We start from the raw sequence: 17905 nt of genomic DNA, 5'->3' as shown, positions 1-17905 counted from the left end.
ATAGATATAGATATAGATATAGATATAGATATAGATATAGATATAGATATAGATATATAGATATATATATAGATATAGCTAGCTAGCTAGATAGATAGATAGATATGTATATATAGCTATAGATATATAGATATAGATAGATAGATAGATAGATAGATAGATAGATAGAGGGCACAGGGTGAGTTGAAAATGAAGGGGTCATATCTGGGGAATAAAATTAAGGGGGTGAGAGAGGATTATACCAGGAAAAGGAGAAAGGGAGAGGTAGAATGGGGTAAATTATCTAACAAAAAAAAAACAGAAAATAAAGGCTCTTACAGTGGAGGGGAAATGGGGGAAGGTGAGAATGAATGAGTGAATCTTATTCTCATAGGATTTGACTTGAGGAGGGAATAACATACACGCTCAATTGGGTATGGAAATCTGTCTTACCCTACAGGAAAATTGGGGTGGGAAGGGGAGAAGAGAGTAGGGGGATGATAGAGAGGAGGGCAGATTGGGAAAGGGGGTAATCAGAAGCAAATACTTCTGAGGAGGGACAGGGTCAAAAGAAAGAATAGAATAATGGTAGGGCAGGATAGGATTAAGGGAAATAGAGTTAGTTTTTCACAGCATGTCTACTATGGAAGTGTTTTGCATAACTGCACATGTATAGCCTATATTGAGTTGCTTGCCTTTTCAATGAGGGTGGGTGGGGAGGGAGGAAGGGAGAAAATTTGAAACCCAAAGTTTTAAAAACACATGTTTAAAAAAATGTTTTCACATGCAACTGGAAAATAAAAAATACAGGAAATGGGGTATAGAAATCCATCCTGCCCTACAGGAAAATTGAAGGGGAAGGGGATAAGAGAAGAGGGGGAGATATAGAAGTGAAGGCAGATGGGGGGAAGGGGTATTCAGAATGCATGCCATCTTGGGGTGGGGTGAGGTGTGAGATGGGGTGAAAATTTGGAACTCAAAATCTTGTGGAAGTAAATGTTGAAAACAAAAAAATAAATAAAAATTTCCCTAAAAAATAAAATAAAAAATAAAAATAAATAAAAATAAAAAATAGAATAATCCACTATGATGAATATTATAAAATCAAGTGACTTAACTTCAAATATTCCATTGCAAAATTCCAGAATTTGTAATGCAGAAACTATACACAGACTATCTGTAATGAAGACTATATTCCAACTTAATACAATAACTAGCAGTTCAATAACTTTCTTCATTTACAAGCTAAAAAATCCTCAGGTATTAAAGCAAAGTTCTCATTTGATATAAGATATCTTTATTCTTTCATATACTACAAACTATGATTTTTCTTTTTTGGTCTAAAAGAAATGAGTCAACTTTGACTCATTCAAAGTGAAAAAATAAATCCACAAGTAATAATAAAAAAAATATGACCAACATCTCAAACCATATGCCAAGATAAAGTTAAAATGAGTACATGATTTAAATATAAAGGTTGATACCATAAGCAAATTAGGTGAGTAAGGAAAAGTTTACCTGTCAGATCTACAGAGAAGAGAAGAATTTATAACCAAACAAGGGATAGAGAACATTATGAAATACAAAATGGATAATTTTGATTATATTAAATTTAAAAGGTTTTGCACAAACACAACCAATGCAACCAAAATTAGAAGGAAAGCAGAAACCTGGGAAACAATCTTTACAGCAAGTGACTCTGATAAAGGCCTCATTTCTCAAATATACAGAGAACTGAGCCAAATTTATAAAAATGCAAGTCATTCTCCAATTGATAAAAGGTCAAAGGATATCAACAGGCCAGTTGTGAGATGAAGAAATCAAAGACATCTATGGTCACATGAAAAAAATGCTCTAAATCACTATTGATTAGAGAAAGAACACATTAAAACAACTCTGAGGTTCCAACTCACACCTGTCACATTGGCTAATATGACAGAAAAGGGATAAAAATAAATGTTGGAGAGGATGTAGAAAAATTGAGACACTAATGCACTATTGATGGAGTTGTGAACTGATCCAACCATTCTGGAGAGCCATTTGGAACTATGGCCAAAGGATTTGATCCAGCAATACCAATACTAGGTCTGTATTCCAAAGATTTTTAAAAAGGCAGGGGGAGAGGAGAGGATCTATTTATCCTATGTAAATACTCATAGCAGCTCTTTTTGTAGTGGCAAAGAATTGGAAATTGAAGCGATGCCTACCCATTGGAAAATGGCTGAACAAGTTGTGGCATATGACTGTAATGGAATACTATTGTGCCATAAGAAATGACAAGCAGGATGATTTCAGAAAAACCTAGAAAGACCAATATAAAATGATGCAAAGTGAAGTGAACAAAACCAGGAGAACATTGTACACAGTAACAACAATACTGTATGATGATCAACTGTGAATTGCTTAGCAATTCTCAGCAATACAATGATCCAAGACAATTCCAATGAACACATGATAAAAAATGCTATCCACATCTAGAAAAAGAACTGATACAATCTGAATGCAGATAAGAGCATACTGTTTTTCACTTTTTTTGTGTTTTTTTCTTTTGGTCTCTGACTTCTTTTACAACATAACTAATATGGAAATATGTTTTGCATGATTGCACATATATAGCCTATATCAAAATACCTACTACTTCAGGAAGGAGGAAGGTGAGCAAGGGAGGAAGAAAATTTAGAACTGAAAATGTTAAAAAATGAAAGAAAAAAAAAAGATGATGTCTAGGTTTGCCAAATTGAAGAACCAAAGAATGTCAGAGTTGGAAAGGATTAAGGACCTCTTCTAGTCTACCTTCCTTTCTCCCTTTTTACAGAGATAAAAACAGAGAAGTCAAAAAGGAACAAGTCCAGCATCCTTTATAAGGGTGAAACCTTCTATTGGTGTTGCACCTGAGACTAAACTACATTTCTGTGAACACATTCTCAGGGTGTATTAAAAGAAATACTCAAATGAGACTCAGAACATTAAACTCATTCAGTATTGTTACAAAAAGAAACCTTTAATTTTCCAGTAAAAAAAAAAGAAATTGTCTCTCCATCTGAAGCCAGGTAATATTCCAAGTAGAGTGTTATACTTGGAGTCAGGAAGAAATGAGTGTTGTCTTGCTTCAGACACTTAAATGATGCATGACCTTGTGCAAGGTCACTTAATCTCCCTCATTCTCAGTTTGTTTGTTTATTTGTTCTTTCAGTCAAAGACAACATCCGTCATATTGGGCAGACTCTTAAGTAGTCTGAATATTAGTAAGCTATTGGCTGGATTATATAAATCTGAGTATGTGGCCAGATTTTAAGAATCTTTCAGTCTCAGTTTTCTAATACATAAAATGGAGATAATAAAAGTGCCTACATCACAGAGTTGTTATAAGCATCAAATAACATATGGTAATATTTTGAAAACTTTAAAATGCTATGCAAAAGTCATTTATCACCATCATCATCATCATCATCATCATTGTTATTACTATTTTTCTTCTAACCCTTTTATAATCTCACTTGGTATTTCTCATTCAGATGTTATAACCTGGATTAAATGGAAATTTTTCAAACTGCTGATATAAACATTCTTATTGGGTAAAATTCAGGCAATTTATGATTTCCTCTTTTCTGTACTACACCATACATTTAAGTAGTTTTCTATGATTTATTCTTAAGAGACAAGGAGAGAATTGTTTCAGAATTCCTTCAGTAGAATTATCTTTTAAAAACCTGTATTTCATTCTCTTTTAAAGTCCTGTTTCCTTACCATAAAAATAAAAAAAAAATCATTGTAGCTGAGTTTAATACAAAAAGAAAGTTAGAATAGGTTATACTATGACAGGCAGAAATTGAGAAAGATTTGGATGAATCCTCACATGTGAGTGCTAAGATACATCATCTGGAAGCCCTTTTTGTTGTTTTGTTGCTATTGTTGTTCAAATGTTTTTAGGTTTTTATCATTTTAGATTTCAATAGATTTTGGGTCAGTTTTCTCATTTTTTGATATTACTATTTCTTAGAATAATTTTAATGATGGAGCCATAGAGGTTAGTTTTATTTGGAAATTAAGACATAGAAGAATCTTTACTTCAATCCCAGATGCAGAGGGATTTTAAAAGTGATGATATCTTCCCTTATTATCAAAAAATTATGGCTTTTTATTCAAGCCAAACATTCCTTTATGGAGAAAGAAATAGTGTATATTTTTTCTTCAAAATCATTATCACATTCATATTTTAGTTTCTTTCTAGTGAGGAAACTAAAATTTTTTTTTTAAATTCAAGGTTCTGATAATTCTTCAAGCATTTTGAAGTAATATTTTCTCAATACATAAAAAGAGTTGGGGCAGGTCCTACCTCCCTTCTACCATTACCTTCACCCACCTGGCTTCATAATTTATAGTGTCTTTATAGGCCTGGTCTTTATGCACTATAACATGTCTCAAGTAAATTCACAACCAAAAAAAAAATATTTGAGAGAACAGACAAGCAATGGGAATCCAGAGATGCTCTGCCTTCAGAAGGTAGAAACAGTTCTTCCATACTTCTACCACTAATTCTTATCAATATATCAACAGTTTTATGATGTTAGGTGGAATAATTCAATTTATGCATTGATGTTTAGGCAGAGTGGTAAGAATAAGAATGGTTTCCTTCCTAAAATACTTTTAAATCCCCCATAATGCAATATTATTAGAGTTCTTGGGACCTATGTATACCACATCAGCACTCATGGACATATTATGAGCTATTTAAAGATTAGTAAAATTTTCCCAGTACAGTTATATTTCTACCTTACAAATAAATATTTGGAAAAAAAAAAACTAAAACTTTCTTTCATGATTCCCAAGGTAAAAACTGAAATGAAATAAGGTCTCTATCTTATTTGCCTAGCATGAATAAGAGGGTATGAAGCTTTACATTAGGTCCTTCTTGGATGATCAAGTTCAGGCAGAAAAGCTGTCACTGACTATCACAAAGACTTGAACTTCACCTGTAATCTGGTACTGGATAGCCATTGGCTGCACAACTCAAGATGACTTCAGAATTCTCAACATTCAAAGAATATATCATGTCCTGTGGCTCTTGGGTGAAATTAGGGCCCTGGAGAACACCATTGTCTGTAAAAATGAAAGAAAAAAAGCCAATGAAATATTTATTGTGAAAAAAAATGACCTTTTACTTTTGAATGCCACTTAAAGAACGTTCAGTCTAGTATCTATACAAGTAACACATACGTGTGTAGTATAATATATTGACATATTTTCTCATGATGAGCATCTATATTTAATTGTATCCATAAATTAAACAAAATGAAAGCATAAGTATCATCACACCTCCATTGTGGGATGAATTTAATTCCTATTAGATTCTCTTCAGATTTCAGGAACCGATGTTCTGACAGTGATGTTAAAGAATGTGTCATGGAGGACTCTCGTATAATTTTATTTCTGACATTAATCCCAGGTATAGTTTCTTCTGTTTATAACCCTCTGAGACTTTACTGTACATGAAAATTTTTCCAACTACTACTTAAAATCCATTTCCTTTTGCAGTCTACAGCACTTATTTTAGCCATGATTTGTTCCCTTTTCTGTCCATTGAGTGAATTAGTACTTCCTTTTATTTCCTCTTCCATCCTTAGTGAGGAAAGTTCATTTCAGTATTCTAGAATTTAGTGAATACATTCTGGTGCCCCCAAACTATACCATTATGTTGAACATTATTTCTCAGCCTCACTTTGTTGATTCAAAAGAGGCCTTATTTATTTTCTTTTCTCTTATACGGCATAGTAGGAAGAATATTTCCCAGGGTCTTCTGTGATATAGGTTAGGTTATTTCTTTCCCTAAAAGACAAGGAAATTGTTTCCAGACTTGATTGTACTGGAAGGCTAAGATTCCAGTCTCCTTATTGTTGACTCCTCTTCCTGGCCACCTAAGGACAAAGAAAGGCAGCCTACCTGGGGTCACTGTGTTGGACCCAGCTCTCACTTGAGCTTGAAAGTTTGAGTCAGGTTTTACACCTCAGCAATCAACAGTTGTTACAAATTAAGCTTGATTTATTGGTCCATTGATTAGCTCTGCAGAAGAAAGTGTTAATAGTACAGATTTAACTTAAAAATGTGTTGGTATCTTTTTTTGGAGAGACTAGTTATTAATCATTTATCATCACTGCATATATTGTTCTATAAACATTGCTTTAGTTTGCAAGAGCTTAGTAGAAGGCTCAGAGAATGAAATCATCACTACGCTGGAAATCTGGCAACTAGAGGCTAACAACAACAAATAATTAATAACAACAACAATAATAACAATTACAGGCATTTTTATGTCTCGTTTAAGTTTTAAAGTACCTTACATTTTATTAGTCACTTGAGTCTCACAACACCTCATAATAACCCATTAGTCCATTAATTAATTTACTTTCCTATTCATTACATAAATATGTATTGAATTCCTACTATGTAAATGGCATTTGTTAGTTGCCCTCAAAGAAACAGAGATGAAGTGGCAACTTTTTTGTTCTCAAGGACCTCACAACCCAGTTATTACCACTAAAACTGCCCTCAATATGTGCTGACCAGAATTGTGCATAGATTTACAAATAAAAATGTGATATATTACTTTATTCAAAAGCTAGGTAATATTTAGTGCTTGCTTTCCATAATTGTTCCTCATGATACTTATCATTTTATTGGCATAGTAGGATGTTAAACTGTTATCTTCAGGAGAGAATCAATGGTGTTTCTAGGGCTCCTTTATGTAGTTTTATCTGATTACATATTAAAACTTAAATAGGAAAAACAATTTATAGTAAGCACATTCTGCAGTCCCCAACTTCTTGCTCAATGAAAGTTTCTACATTGCACACACACACACACACACACACACACACACACAATAAGAAATGTCCCTTAAAACTTCAAGGGCCAAGCCAATTTTCTAATTACTCTCAATTTATCCCACTTTACCATCACTAAATAAAGGCCCCACATTTTGTCAGATTATCTATCTACTATAGATAGATAGATATGCGTATATGTGTAAGTTTGCATTCAGCTATGTGTCCAGAAAGACTTTCATGAATACACATAGATCCGTCACAGAATCACAAAAGCTTTCCAAGTAATCATTTGCTTGAGAGAGGTGCCAAGATCCCCAGTTAAGTACAGGAAAATTGTCTAACTTTCCCACAACCTTGCCAGGTTATTATAGTCTTTTGTGTCAATCCTTACAAAGTCCCCATCTCCCCTTTCCAAGCATCTGTGGGTTTCTCAAAACCACAATTTAACTTACATAATTTTTCACCTGAACCCTTTGGCCTGGCCTAATTAGATCTGCATAACTTATAAGTACATCAGAGGTTCCCTAGAATTCTTGTTCATTCCAGTACTCCTTGGTTGGTTGTTCAGATTTTGAAGCCCTCTTTGGAAAGTTTATCAGAGGCCAATGAAATTTTAATTCCCTTTTCACTCATTTTAATTTTCTCTTCCTCTTCACCTTCTCTTTTAGTTTCTGTTCTTTACTTGAGTTCACTGTGACCACCACAGTCAATTGGTACATGGGCATGTGCCTTGTTCAGTTTTTTATTGATAAGCCCTTGCATGTATTCTTTGAGTTGTAAGTTATCCAGAGGCATCTAGGTAGTAGAGTGTGTAACAAGAGTGCAGGATTTGGAACCAAAATATTTTTTAACAAAAATTTATTAAGCACCAACTTTGTGCCAGGCACTGTGGTAAGCACTTTATAGGTATTATCTCACTTGATCTTCACATCAACCCTGGGAGGTATGTGCTTTTATTATTCCCATTTTACAGATGAGGAATATTCAGTGACCTTTCATCCTCTTTATCCAAATGTCATGAGATCATCATAAAATCCTCACTTTCAAACAACTAGAATGTAACCCTACCAATTTAGGAGCAGGTCTGCAATCGGTTCATTCTACTTTGGACAGCATTTCTTTGCAAAACATCTATGTGATCTTTTTTTGTATCACAACCAGAACAGATATTTGACCATGACTGACCTCAGTACAGAAGGATTCTCAAAGAAATCGTCCAAGCCTGATACTCAACTCCATTCTGGATGTAGTCTCCTCTTGCTCTCTCCCTATCATTTTCTATCGTCCCTCTGAGAAAACCTCCCTTTTGAATCTACTCTTTTGTACCCTAGCACTTGAATTCGTCTCCAAACTCTATTGTCTTATACTTGGTTCTATGGTTGCCTATTCATCATTTCTTTAACTGTGTATTATGACCCCATGTGGAGTTACTGGAACACTGGAGCCCGATCCCACCTCAGATGCTTATTAGCTATGTAGCCCTGAAGAAGTCACTCAGCATCTCTAAGTCTCAGTTTCCTAAGCAGTTAAATGTGAAGTAGTAATTGCATATTAATTTCATCTATTAATTTTAATTGCAGCTATCTCACAGAGTTGTTGAAATGATCAAATGAGATGCCATGTAAAGCTTCTTGCGAAACAAGGCATTATGTGAATGTTAGTTGTTAATATCATCATAACTTTGGTTCAAATCTAAATGGATACATTCACTTCACTATATGGACAATATGTGGGGAGAGAAGAAAAAGTCAAGAGAACAGCAGATGTGCCATGTAAATAGTTAGTGTTCCAACCTGCCATCAGTATTTGGTGTTAGCAGTTTATATTGTGGTGCATACTGATGACAACATATTGTACCTCTAATCTATATGAATAAGAAGGTATGAGGGACATTCTATAATGCTAGGCATATGAAACCTGCAATAACGTCACATTATCACACACACAGAAACCAGTGTTTAGTTCTTTGATTTTAAATTAGGCTCAAGAAATTGGCATTGGGGAAGGGAAAAGAACAGAGGATAAGAGACAAAGATATGGAAAGACTGAAGAAAGATAATGGTATGGTCCTCAGATCCTTTCAATATTCTGCTCTTTTCAAGGTTCTTTTGACTGTTACTCTACTCCTGAAGGGAAAAAAAAAAGATTCTGGAGACATAGCATAGATTATTTAGTAGTTTCTGGAAGATCTTGGTTTATATTTGGATTTATTTTTTACGGCACCAAAAATGGTGCATTGAGCACATGTAAGTTTGCCATCTGTACTCACAGATGGAAATTCTATTCCAATACTGTTTCTCTTGCACTGGAAATTTTTTGGTAAATTATTAACTATGTAGACATTCTTTTGATAAGTATTTTTATGAATAGACTAAAAGACTTGCAGAACATACATTATCTTGAAAATTATACTGGATTTGACATCAGGAAATCTGAATTCAAGTCCTAAACATACCACTTATTAGAATTGTAATCTTGGCCAAATCGTTTAACATTTTTGGACTTTAGTTACTCCATCTATAAAATGGGAAGGGGTTGGGTTTGAAATAGATGACAATTTGCACCCCTAGCAGTCATCCACATCCAGGAAAAACAAAACAAAACAAAACAAAACTATGGAGTCTGAATGCAGATTGAAGCATACTATTTGCTCTTTTTGTTGTTGTTATTTATTCTTTCTTGTGGTTTCTCCCATTGGTTCTAATTCTTCTTTACAAAATGACTAATGTGAAAATATGTTTAAGATGAATGTATATGAATAGCCTATATCAGATTGCACACCATCTTAGGGAGGGGGGAGGAGAGAGAGGGGAAAAATTTAGAACTCAAAATGTTATGGAAGTGAATGTTGAAAACTAAAAATACATAAATAAAAGACCCCAGAGTAGTCCCGTACTCTATGGATATATGAGATGGGGGAGGGGGAGAAAGGAACACAAAAAGATAGTAAAGTTACATTGTATTAAGAGGTGGCTACCTGAAAGAAGGAAAGAGGGGAGAGAGAAAAGGGAGAGGGAGGAAGTAATAGTCCTATTTCTGAGTAAATTAAGGCAAAATCACTTATTTGCCAAATCCATCTGTTCTAAGACCATGCTTCGTATCTATCTACTGATAGATATCTACCTTGCCATTATAGGGGTACGCCATTTTCAGCCTCCTACTGTGGAAAGAGTAGTCAAATCTATATTATTTCTGCCTTTGGAAAGAGTGTGCAATAAATTGCCATGAGACCCCACATAGCATTTCTGTAAATTCCCAGACCAAAATTCTTGCCTTGGCTACACTCTCTGATATGGGTTGTTTCCCATGATTAAAATGAAAGCTCTTTCAGGAAAGGGACCAAATCATTTTTGATGTGTATCCCCAGAACCTAGAACAATGAGTAGCACATTTTAGGTAATTAGCAAATTGTTTTCATTCATTCATTTAAGACTTAACATAGAAAATAATAGAATTACACTGGAATAGTATTCATACTTAGAAATACTAATCAATTATTTTTGAAGTTTCACCTTGTATGCTTTGTCCCTTACTATCTATCAAGGGAATGATCTAATCAGCCTCTATCAAATAACAAAATAATATGTACAATAGCACACTCCACTAAACACCTATATTTAGTGTAAATTACATAGAGTCTACTTCCACTTTAGAGGGAGTTCAAAAGTGAGGAGTAGGAAAGATTAAAGAAAATAATTATTTCCCTTCTTACTGAAGCCAAATCTGATACACTCTTAAATATCCATAACTGAAAGCACACATAATTAACCAGCAACTATATTTGTTTTTATGCACCAAAAATGGGACTAGGTGTTAAAGAACTCCAAACAGTAAAAGGTGCAATAGACAGGTACATGATAGAATTATAGGAATTCAACAGTGTCTGCCATTTATTTGTTTACATTGATCTTGAATGGAACTTGGCTTTCAAAAAAAAAAATATATGGACAACTTGATTCCCAGTCAGCCAAAAGCTTTGATTTTCCTATTGACTTTCAACTACTATACTCTTGGCAATGGAAAATATAGACAGAAATTAAAAGCTGTGTATTAAATTAAACTGTTTTTATCCAAATAGAGATAAAATATCATTTGAAAACACATGATAATGTAGAAAGAATAATGCATTAAAGATGGGTTCCAGGGAAAATTCTACCACTAAAAAGTTGTTTGGTAAGGTACCCAATTGCTCTGGAATTCAGTTCTCTCAAGGGCAGTTAGGTGGTGCAGTGGATAGAGCATGGGCCCTGGAGTCAGGAGGACCTGAGTTCAAATACAGCCTCAGACACATAACACTCACTAACTGTGTGACTATGGGCAAGTCACTTAACCGCAATTGCCCTCACCAAAAAATAAATAAATAATTCAGTTCTCTTATCTATAAAAGATTTACCCTTGATTATCAGTGTCTCAATTTCTAACCTTCTGGAATGCAATTTTAGGTGTGATATTCAACTAAAATAATGAAATTTTGTAACAACTCGTTATTCTTTTGAAAAACTGACCTGAAAAATGTACATCATCTTATTTATATATGCTATGCATACAAAAAAGTTTATGAACCACTTAATTTTATTTATATATCCCTGTTAGATATATTACCTTTAAGTATCTTTTTTGGTAGGCACCTAGTTTGAACAAGAGTAAAATTCTATCTACTTCCAATCCTACACTGGGGATATAAAGAAAGACAAAAATTTCTATTCTCAACGATCTCACTGTGTAATGAGGGAGATCAATGCAAACAACTATATAAAAACAAGCTATGTACAGGATAAATTAGAAAAAAAATAGACAGAGGGATTGCCATTTTCTTCAAGTATGATTGGAATGTGTGATTTTACTAGAACTCTTTTTTGTAGTAGGAAGGAGATACGCTGAGCCTGGGAATCACAACTTGCTGGATGCAAAGCGTATCCCTTCCCTTGAGTTCTTGAGTTGATAGGCACACTCAGAAATCAATTTACAGATGGTTGCTTGATGAGATCACAAAATTAGAGAAAAGAGAAATAAGTGGATGGTTTTATAAGAGTTTTTATTTGAACCAGATTGGAACTAATCTTTTCTCCCTCTAGGGACTATATATTTTTTCCCTAAAGAATTGGGACTAATTGTATACAAGCAAAATAACCTTCTCTCCTAAACAGCAGAGGAAAATCCAGGAAATCAATTTTCCAAGAATATATTAAGTACCTATAACTACAGAACACTATGAAATGCACATATACATATATAAATATTATACATATGTAAACATATATAGGTATATGCACACTCCCATAGTAAAATAAATGTGTGTTTGCCACAGATACATATATGTATGCAATAAATATTTAGATACATGTTTGTGGGTATCTACTATATAAATACATATGTTTTTGCTAAAATTCTGCATATTTCTGTTTGTGTGTAAGTTTTGGTTTGGGATATATATGATATATGCATACATGCATAGGTGTGCATATACACATGCATATACATACATTTATCACATAGACACACATACATACCCGAACACTAATAAAAACCTGTAAACATATGCATAAACATATGTATCCACATATGCATAAATATACTTACATGCAAACTTCATATAAATATGTATATTTACATGCATGCATCTGTGTTTATGGATATTCATAATCAGCATACTCACAAATACTGAAAATACATATGTAACTGTACCTCTAATCTATCACTTCTCCAATTTGAGTTGGGAAGTGTGATCATCATTATAATAAGTGTGTTTGTGCTTATATATTTGTGCATATGTGTGTTTGTGTCATCTCAGGTAGAGCATCAATTAGCGGTGAATTAGTGAGTCATGATAGAGATAGTAAAAAGGAAAATTAATAAAATACTAAAAAATACAAAGAGATAAAGATAGGGATACAAAAACCGTCTATCATGGAGAGCATTATAAATATATGTATCATTGGTCTTACATCAATTTATTTATATATATATGTCTGTGTATGTGTATATATGTATATATACATACATATATATAAATATATACATATACATATACATACACACACACACACACACACACATATATATATATATATATATATATATATATATATAAAATGGGGTGATTCACCTTACATTTTGGACATAGAATAGGCTTCATGGGTTTGACAGCAGCGGTTAGCTGACATTTAGTATTATTACTCATGCACGTGCAATCAGAGTTCATGTCCTAAAACTTTTGGTCATGGACGTAACATCTTTAAGATGTGGCAAATTCCTTTTTTTCTCTATCACTCCTCTATCCTCAGTTGCCTCACACCAACACAGTCAAGCCTATGAGTTCCAAGGCTTGTCAATCTAGAGCTAAAAGATTTGCAGTGGTCCTTTCATCACTGGAGGTAATCAGTCCTCTGTAACTTAAAATGACTGGACTTCCCCCTTTTTCTAAAGCCTAGAACAATTTTGTTTGTCCTAAAGGAGACAGAGGGATCACTATCTTGTATATCCATTGTTTACTCTTAGGATCTTGGAAACACAGTTTACCTGTGTTTGTATCCCTGTTTTTCTAATCCATACTTGTATTATGAAGGACAAGTCATTTAAACTCGCTGGGTCTTGCTTTACTCATCTTTAAAATTCAGGACTTGGGCTAGATGACCTATCAGAGATATTCTTGCTTTTACCATGACTACAAATGAGCCATAATCACTTTGCAGCCAGAGAGGAGACATGCACTTGCCACCTTTGTTAACCTCTCTGGGCCTAAGTTTTCTCATCTGTAAGATGAGCATATTGCAATAAATGGCCTGTTGCAAGTTTTTTAGCTCTAGATTGATGAGCCTTGGAACTCATAGGCTTGACTGTGTTGGTGTGAGGCAACTGAGGATAGAGGAGTGATAGAGGAAAAAAGGAATTTGCCACATCTTAAAGATGTGATGTCCATGACCAAAAATTTTAGGACATGAACTCTGATTGCATGTGCATGAGTAATTATACTAAATGTCAGCTAATTGCTGCTGTCAAACCCATGAATCCTATTCTATGTCCAAAATGTAAGGTGAATCACCCCATTTTCTAATGTAACTACTATAGTCATATCCAAACTCATTCTATAGCATCCCAGAAAAGAAAAAAATATGTTAGGGCAAACCCTAAAGAGAGAATGGAAAACTTTCATTCACTGGCAGTTATTAACAAATTAACTCTTTTTTCTGCTACTCCAGATTCAAAAGCATATTCTTGAGAAGGTTGCCTCCATATGACCAAAAAAAAATCAGGCCAAAGTAGTGGAATATTAACATTTTTCATACTTCAATTGGAAATTATTTTAACTCATGTATAGTATGATTTAAATCTAAGGTGGAAAAATGAATATTCTTCATTTGTTGGCCTTTGTTCTAGTGGCTGGTGATAGGATGGAAACTTGATATCAATGTTTCAGCAATCTGTGATTTAATTGTCAATCTCTGATTATATTGACAGTCTGTAATTTCATTCAGTGCTCCTTTTATCACTGGAGGTAACCAGTCCTCTGTAACTTATTAGATAAATTTTAAACATAATTCCTGAAGTTAAAAAATATGTTAACCTGTAATCAGTGTATTGATGAAACACTCTGAAGTTGGCTGCTGTGGTCTTTAGCCAGGAGACATCAAGATCATCACCAGTCCCATACTGAACACTTGGTAGGGCCTACCAAACTTTAACTTTCCTGATATCTCTTCTCAAAGCCCAGGGTTATTGCCATGGCTTTAAGATTCCTTAACCACATTTGGGAACAGTTTCCTCATTTCTAAAAGGAAAGAGTTCAATTGAATAGTCATTAAGGTCCCTTCAAGCTCAATAGATATGGTTCCATGATCTATTTTGATATGATTATATAAGTACAAAAGCTTGTTATATATAAAATTTGAATATTATTTCAAAGAAGTACACTTGACATGGTTATAAGCTGACATATCACCCATACTCAAGATATACATTGTAGTAAGCTCAAAATCACGGAAATTCAACTTAGCTTAGATTTCCACTATTTTATAAAAAAAAAGTCATCAAATTGAGGGAGGGAGAGGGACAGTAAGGAGTTAAGCTAGTTATATTAGGGACTTGACAACAATTGTTGTTGTTTATTTAATGGAAACATAGCTATTTGAGATTACACTTTTCATTTTTAAATGCTTCTTCTACTCTAATGGAAAAAAGTATAACTATACTTGAATTACTTACACTTCTGGGATATTACAAGCCATATACACCACTTGGTCTAAGATTGGAGCTATGCAGTATTTCAATCCAGCCTGACATCTATGATGACCTAGCAGTTTGATGGTAAAACATTAAACCTGCCAGGAAATTATAGGAGACATTTTAAGTGGCATACATATCACAAAATGTCATAAATCATAAGAAAAAAACATCCATTTTCATAAATTCCATAATCTTTTGATCTCCTCTGGTGAAATTTAACCTGAGATTTTACATATTCTTTTAATTGAACCATCACTAGAGCAGGGGAAGAAAATACATATCAGTACCCTCTCCCTCCTTGATCCCAATTTCATTACAGGTCTCTGCATTTAATTTTTTTTTCTTCAAATGTTCAGTGTAAGTAAGTATATTCTTTCTCAAATGACCCATATCATCTGTGGTGGAAAACAGACAAAATAAATGTCTATTATGATCATTTAGTCAGTATGTCTAGCTATCGTCTGCACTCTGAAAGGTGATCATCTCTCCTTGAAATAGTATTGATTCAGTAGTTACGGTGAATTCTTTTTATGGCTAAAATTAAACCCACAAAACAAAACTAGAGAAAGCATCTTTGGGCAAGATTGAGGGAACAGAAGTGCTCACTTGGGGTAAAAATCTAAACATTATATGTATGTTATAATACAACTATGAGCTATTTAAAGACACTGACAATCATGTACACAAAATAAGAACACAAAGTCAAAACTCAGTTGGCTAACCTGTCATGACATCATCATGCTTAATGTTTTGTTAAATCTCTATAGAATGCTTGGTTAAATTAGTGAGTCTATGGTTAAATGTCATCTAAGTGGTCTTCCATGAAAATCAAGAATAAACTCTATGCATGTACCCTTCATGCTGAGGAGTTGAATCATGCATTTTTTTTTCCTTTCCATGCAACATTTCTGCCTTGTGTCCCTTTGAAAAAAAATAATTACTACATTTGTCAAAGATGTGTCCTTTGTGAAATTAGTCTGATTACATTTTCTCAGCTTACATTTTTCATAATGTTTGGTAACCACATCTTTGAATCCTTTCTCTGAGAACTTACCTTTAGCCAAGATTGGATTTTCTTGTTTGCAATTTCCTGCCTTTCCCCTGGTACTCTCTGTGAGGCAGGGCTTATGTTTGTCTTCTTCTGTCTTCATTTCCATGTAACTGTAAACAATGTTGGCTACTGACATGTCCTTTATTTCTCTTTGAAAAACATGATTTTTGGAAATGGTCTATTTTCTGTTTATCAGAATGAAAAGTGCTGATGAAAAAAATTCATTTTTACATAAACTATGTGCTTCTTACTTTTTGGAAAAAAACCCACAACTTTCCCACCTATGAAAATGGCATGTTCTTCTCCTATATGCTTGGTCACTTTAAAATCCCAAACCAGTCTACTGTCATTAGAGTGAAACAGAGAAAGGAAATGACATTTTTCTATTCATTACCTTGCATTGTCTTTTTGCTGATTTAAATATTAACTGACAGGGATGGTTTGCAGAGTTAACAGACATAAGAATCTACTTCTTCTTGCCCATAATCAGCTAAGGATCATATTAGTTCTTTCTTCAATTTGTAAGCAAGCAGGCAAATGACTTGTTTCTGGGTTTTCTCTTATATGGTGCAGTTGACTCTTAATTTTTTCTAGGGTTGGATAATCAAGGTTACATATCACCCCTGGGTCTAGATTCTCAATCCTTTTGTTCAGGTTGATGTAATAGGTCTTCCCCTTCTCAGCAAATCCACCTTGACACAGGAAGAAAGTGTGTGTGTGTGTGTGTGTGTGTGTGTGTGTGTGTGTGTGTGTGTTGGTGGGATATTGCATATGTACCTAGAGATAAGTATCTTAAGTCATCAATTCCCCTAGGCAACTCTCTGTAAATTATAGACAAGTAAAGAGATTCTTCACACCAAAACAATGTTAGCAAAGTGTCAGTCATTGGAAGGTGGTATGGGAAAAAGAGAGACAGAGATAGAGACAGAGAAACAGTACCCAAGATAGAGACAAAGGGAGAAAACAGGAGAGAGAGAGAAAGAGAGAGAGAGACAGAGAAAGAGACAGAGAGACAGAGACAGACAGAGACAGAGACAGAGAGAGAGACAGAGAGAGAGAGAGAGAGAAGACAAGAGAGTGACAAAGAAGAAAGGAGACACAGAAACAGAGGTCCAGAAATAAAGACACAGAGAGAGAGAGTAAGTGATACAGGTAGAGTTAGAAAGACAATTTTATTTATTTGTTCACTGAATTGACTGAAGCGAGGTAGCATAGCACATAGGGTGCCAGGCCTAGGGTCAGGAGCACTTATCTTCCTGAGTTCAAATCTGATCTCAGATATTTACTGGCTTTGTGACCCTGAGCAAATCAGGTAACCTTTTGCCTCAGTTTACTTATCTGTAAAAAGAGCTAGAGTAGGAAATTGCAAACCACTTCAGTATCTATGCTAAGAAAACCCCAAATAGGATCACACAGTGTTAGGTACAACTGAACAACAATAAAACAATAATTAATAAACCATTAAATGCAAAGTACTATATTAAAGACTGTAATGAACTCAGGAATTAAGAGGTTCTTGAATTATATACAGTTACAGATTTAGAATGTCAGAGCTTTTTAAAGGGAAAAAAACTTAAATACAGATGTGCTGAACCACATAAGTTAGTAACATTCTATTAATCGGGGAAAGGGGAAATGCATCATATAAAAGATTCAGCGCCTAGAATAATGATAACTGGAATTTATGTAATACTTGAATTTTTGAAGGGTATTGAAATGTGTTATCTCTTTTGATCCTCACAACAGCCCTGGGAGGTAAATGTTATTGTTTTTTGCATGTTACAGATGAGAAAACTGAGACAGAGATTAAGTGATATTACTGGAGTCA

General features: G+C 34.1%; 1 protein-coding gene across 1 annotated transcript in view; it reads right to left on the bottom strand.

Annotated features, from left to right (window-relative positions):
• Positions 1–5071, bottom strand: part of LOC114044482 (contactin-6-like) — a 333761-nt gene extending 328690 nt beyond the window's left edge. Inside the window, 1 exon segment of the mRNA XM_027863984.1 lies at positions 4953–5071. Coding sequence (XP_027719785.1) covers positions 4953–5032 — 80 coding nt within the window. The 5' untranslated portion in view covers positions 5033–5071.
• Between the last annotated feature and the right edge of the window lie 12834 nt (positions 5072–17905).

This window comes from Vombatus ursinus, unplaced genomic scaffold (genome assembly GCF_900497805.2).
Source record: "Vombatus ursinus unplaced genomic scaffold, bare-nosed wombat genome assembly UNPS02014773.1, whole genome shotgun sequence".
NCBI lineage: Eukaryota > Metazoa > Chordata > Mammalia > Diprotodontia > Vombatidae > Vombatus > Vombatus ursinus.
This window is presented reverse-complemented; position numbering and strand designations above follow the sequence as displayed.